The 4,346-nt window shown below is 71.8% G+C and overlaps 2 protein-coding genes across 2 annotated transcripts; one reads left to right on the top strand and one right to left on the bottom strand.

Moving 5' to 3' along the window:
- Positions 1 to 180: 180 nt before the first annotated feature.
- AURANDRAFT_22046 (hypothetical protein) lies at positions 181 to 729 on the bottom strand (the record flags this gene model as incomplete). The annotated part of the gene is made up of 1 exon (XM_009036150.1): positions 181 to 729. A coding segment is annotated over one exon (549 nt), but the record flags the coding sequence as incomplete, so codon positions are not given.
- Positions 730 to 2,570: 1,841 nt separating this feature from the next.
- AURANDRAFT_62314 (hypothetical protein) lies at positions 2,571 to 3,083 on the top strand (the record flags this gene model as incomplete). Its single annotated transcript, XM_009036273.1, has 1 exon — positions 2,571 to 3,083. One exon carries the CDS (start codon positions 2,571 to 2,573, stop codon positions 3,081 to 3,083), a length of 513 nt encoding a protein of 170 aa, XP_009034521.1.
- Between the last annotated feature and the right edge of the window lie 1,263 nt (positions 3,084 to 4,346).

Genomic DNA, 4,346 nt, shown 5'->3' with positions numbered 1-4,346 from the left:
CGCGCACGCGGAGTGGTCGACGTCGACAGCGCCGAAGTTCTTCGCGCCCGCGGCGACCTGCGCGTCGCTCAGCGGCAACAAGCTGCAGCGCGGCTGCTCGTAGCTGTAGACGCACGTGACGCGCTCCGCCGCGCCCGGCGCGCCCGCGGTCCCCGGTTCGAGCTCCGCGCCGCCGTAGTCGACCCCCCTTTGCCGCAGCTTCCAGCGCAGCTTCACGGCCAGCGGGTCGTGGACGGCGTCGGCCAGGGGCGCCACGCAGAGCTTCGTCGGGTCCGCCTTGGCGCCCGCGCCCATGGCGCTCAGCGCCTTGATGTTCAGCCGGCAGCACGTCTCCAGGAGCGCGGCCTTGGTCTCGACGTCGTCGATGCAGTCGACGACGAGGTCCACGGGCCGCCCGTGGACCGGCGCGAGCATGGCCTCGGCGCAGGCCGCCGTGACCATCTGGGGGAGGCCCTCGACGGCGACGAAGGGCGCGACCTTCGCGACGTGGTCCGCGAGGACCCGGGCCTTCGGGCTCCCGACGTCGTCCAACGTCGCGACCGCGTGGCGGTTCAGCGAGCTCAGGGACACGTGGTCGAAGTCCACGAGCCGCAGCGCCGCGACGCCGGCGCGCGCGAGCATGACCGCGCAGTGGCTGCCCACGCCGCCCAAACCGAAGACGACGACGGTCGCGCCGCGGACGCGGTCGTGGCCCGCGCTCCCGAAGAAGGCCTCGTGGCGCGACAGCATCTCGTGGACGACGTCCGCCGGCAACGACGCGCGCGGCGCCGCGGCCGTGGCGTCGCCGGCGACCGTCGTGGGGTTCGAAGCGCCGCCGAGGACGACTTTTGTGAGCCTGCGCAGCCAGGGAGGAGGCCGCGGGCCCGCCGCGAAGCGCTCCGCGTAGAGCCGCTGGCGCAGGTGTCTCTCCAGCGCCTTCCACGCCGCGACGCCGGCGACGGCGCCGGCGGCGAAGATCAGGGACGTTTTTGCGCTCATCGACTTGCTCATCGTGCTTTTGATCGCCGATTTCGGCATTTTGAAGTCAACTTGCACATGCCTCCCATGGCATCCGACAGCCTACCGCCAGTCCACGTTACGGCGGAGCTCGGCGGGGTCCCAGCCGTGGGTCTCGCACCAGGCGAGCTTGCTCCGCGCGTAGAGCGCGTCCGGGTGCTCCGGCCCGCAGGCCGCGGCGAGCTGCGAGCACGCGCCCCGGAGGAGCCGCTCCGCGTCGCCGCGCATGCCGTCGATCTTGGCCAGCGCCGCGGCCATGTTCGTCGTGAGGACGAAGACGGCCGGGTGGCTCGGCCCGAGCTTGCGGCTCTGGGCCGCGATGATGCGCTCGTAGAGCGCGACGGCGTCCGCGTCGCGGCCCTCGTTCTCGTGGACGTGCGCGAGCGTCGTCTCGACGAAGAGGATGAAGGGGTCGTTGGCGGGGAACACGTGCTGCGCGGCCCCGAGCGTCGACCGGATCACGACCGCCGCCTCGGCGTCGTCGCCGAGGCGGTTCAGCACCGCGCCCATCGTCGCGGACGCCGTCAGCGTCATGGGGTGCTCGGCGCCGAGCTCCGCCGTCGCGCGGCCCACGAGGCTCCGGAGCAGCGCCTCGGCGCGCCGCGGGTCGCCGTGCTCGTCGTGGGCCGTCGCGAGCTGCAGGTCCACGCGGAAGCCCTCGACGGCGTCGCCCGTGGGCTCGCGCGCGAGGCGCTCCATGAGCCGGAGCGCCTCGGCCGTCTCGCCGTGCTGGAGCAGCGCGCCGGCGACCATAGACGTCGCGAGGCGCGCGCCGCGGCCCTCGCCGGCCTTGGCGCGCCAGAGCGCGCGCGCGAGGCGGAGCTGCACCGCGCCCTGGAAGAGGCTCCGGCACATGCCGCACAGGAACGCGTTGTCCACGTTCGCCTTGCCCGCGTCGGCGAGGCACTCGACGTGGGCCCAGCCCGACGACCCGCGGCACGCGCAGTCGCGGTGGAGCGGCGCGCGCTCGGCCCCGTCGAGGCACACGTAGCACGTCGCGTCGGCCGGCGGGGCCTCGCGCGCGGGCACGCGGCGGAGCGCGCTCGCGATGGCCGTCTCCGTGTACTCGCGGCTCTCGCCGAGGTAGCGCCGCCGCTGCCGCCGCTGCCAGAGGTAGAAGGCGAGGCCCGCCGCCGCCGTCGCCGCGAAGGCCGCGCGCACGCCCATCGTTCTGTACGCCGCCCGACGGCGCGTCGACGTGACGCCCTTTTGACCGGTGGACGACGTCCGGCGCCGACCGCGCGACGGTCACGGCGAGGGCCCGGATTCGTCTCCCATCGTCGGCTGCCCGCTGCAACTTGAGATTCTTGAGGGGCGATTTCGGCTTCATCGACGCTGCCCAAAACGGCCCGCAGAGCGAGTCGTGATGCCTCAGACGCGCGTGTCAGCCTAGCCTCGCTCCCTGCCCTTCGCGCCGCCGCCGCTCCCGGCCGATGGGCGGCGCGCGGCGTAAGTCCGTGCTGCCCGGGAAGAACGACATGCAGATGGCGGGCGACAAGATGGGCGAGATCGCCGAGATCCGGAGCCGCGCGCTCCAAAAGACGGCGGCGGTCTACGAGAAGCGGCGCATGACCATGGGCAAGGTCATGGCCCAGGAGGCCAAGGAGCTGCGCAAGATCGAGATCCAGCTCGCCGACTTCGAGCGGCAGCACGACGCGCTCGCCGCGCGCCTCGGCGAGCGCGTGCGCCGGCGGCGGCTGCTGCGCGAGGAGCTCGGCATGGCCGAGGCGAAGCTCCACGAGGTCGTCGAGCGGTCCCACGAGGAGTACCTGAGCTGCCGCCACCAGCTCACGGCCTTCCAGAGCCGCCAGGCCATCGAGTCGAACCTCGCGGCCCGCGGCTACTCCATGGGCTCGCGCGGCCGCGGCTCGTCGAAGCGCCGCGGCGGCGACGCCGAGGCGTCGACGCCCAAGGCGTCCCACGACCGGCAGCCGGCGGCGCCGCCGTCCTTCCGCCCAAAGTCCGCGCAGCGGCCGGGCACCGCGAACCGCATCATCGCGACGAAGACGCCGGAGAAGACGAAGCGACCGAATACGAGCGGCGGGCGGGTGCTGGGCGGCAAGGGCGGCTTCGACCGGATCGCCTAATTAGTACGCGGAGTCGCGCGCGCTGCGCCAGAACGTGAGGGTGTAGATGAAGACGTCGTCGGGGATGCGGGGGTCGAGGAAGAGCTGGGCCTGCGCACGCTCGGGGCACGGGGCCGTGCGGAAGCGCGTCGGCAGCTCGCGGCGGAGAGCGAGGAGCTGGTTTCGCGGCGCGGCGACGTACGCGGACCAGCCGCCGGCCGCGCGGACGTCGGCGAGGAAGTCGGCGTTGGCCGGGTAAGGAGTGTATCGCGCGTCGTAGGCCTCAGGGTCTTGGCCTTCGCAATTGCGCGCGTCGAGCGACGCGCCGCGGCTGAGGAGGAGTTTGCACATTGCGATTCGGGCGGCGGCGGCAGCATGATGGAGAGGGGTATTCGAATGGTAATTGCGCGCACCGACGTGAGCGCCAGCGTCCAACAGGAGGACCGCTGCGTCGCATCGGTCCCCAGCAGCGACGGCGTGCAGCGGCGTCGCCCCCGTGTTGGTCGCTACCCCTTCCGTGTTCGCGCCGTGGTCCAGGAGCCATCGAACGGCCGAACAGTACCCTCGGCTAGCTGCGCGATGCAGGCGTGTCGATGGAGTTCCGAATTGACTAGGAACGAGAGCATCGATGTCGCCGCCATTTCGGCACCACGCCCGCGCTTCGTCGAGAAAGACTCGTTCCGAGCTGACCATCGTCTCGGTCGACCGACCTAGGCCTTGATTTCTTAATTAAACCGCACAAGTTGAAGTCCGTAAATAAAGGCAACCAGACCTCTTGAGCAGGCCACTTAGCAGGCCCGGGCCTAGGCTTTGGCCTAGGGCTCACAAGCCCCGTCACCTTCAGGACCACACTATCGAAACTTACAGCACAGGACCTCGGGGTTCACGTTGCGCGTCGGATTCGCCGAGTTCGGCGGCTCCGATGGGTCGAAGTAGAAGACGAAGCTCGGGCCCTCGCCGCCGAGGGCGACCTCCTGCAGCTGCGCGTCGGCGAAGTAGTACTCCGACACGCACTGGAGCCACTTCTCGCTCGTGCCCTCGCGCGCGAAGAGGTCGTGGCGCGGCGCGAACGCGCGCGGCGGCCCGAGCGCCACGAGCGGCGCGTCGCGCCGCTTGAGCGCCGGCGCGAGCGTTTGGAACACCGTGGCACAAATCGCGTCGACGACGAGGCGCCGTCCGTCGCCGTTGAGCTGCGTGCAGAGGCGCTCGGCGTCCGCGTCGGCGAGCGCTTCGCCGTCGACGTCGTCGGGAAAGAGGTCCGGACCGACCGCGGCGACGCGCGCC

This window comes from Aureococcus anophagefferens (assembly GCF_000186865.1).
Source record: "Aureococcus anophagefferens unplaced genomic scaffold AURANscaffold_4, whole genome shotgun sequence".
Classification (NCBI taxonomy): Eukaryota; class Pelagophyceae; order Pelagomonadales; family Pelagomonadaceae; genus Aureococcus; species Aureococcus anophagefferens.
Note: the sequence above shows the minus strand (reverse complement) of the source record. Positions and strands in the feature narration are given on the sequence as shown.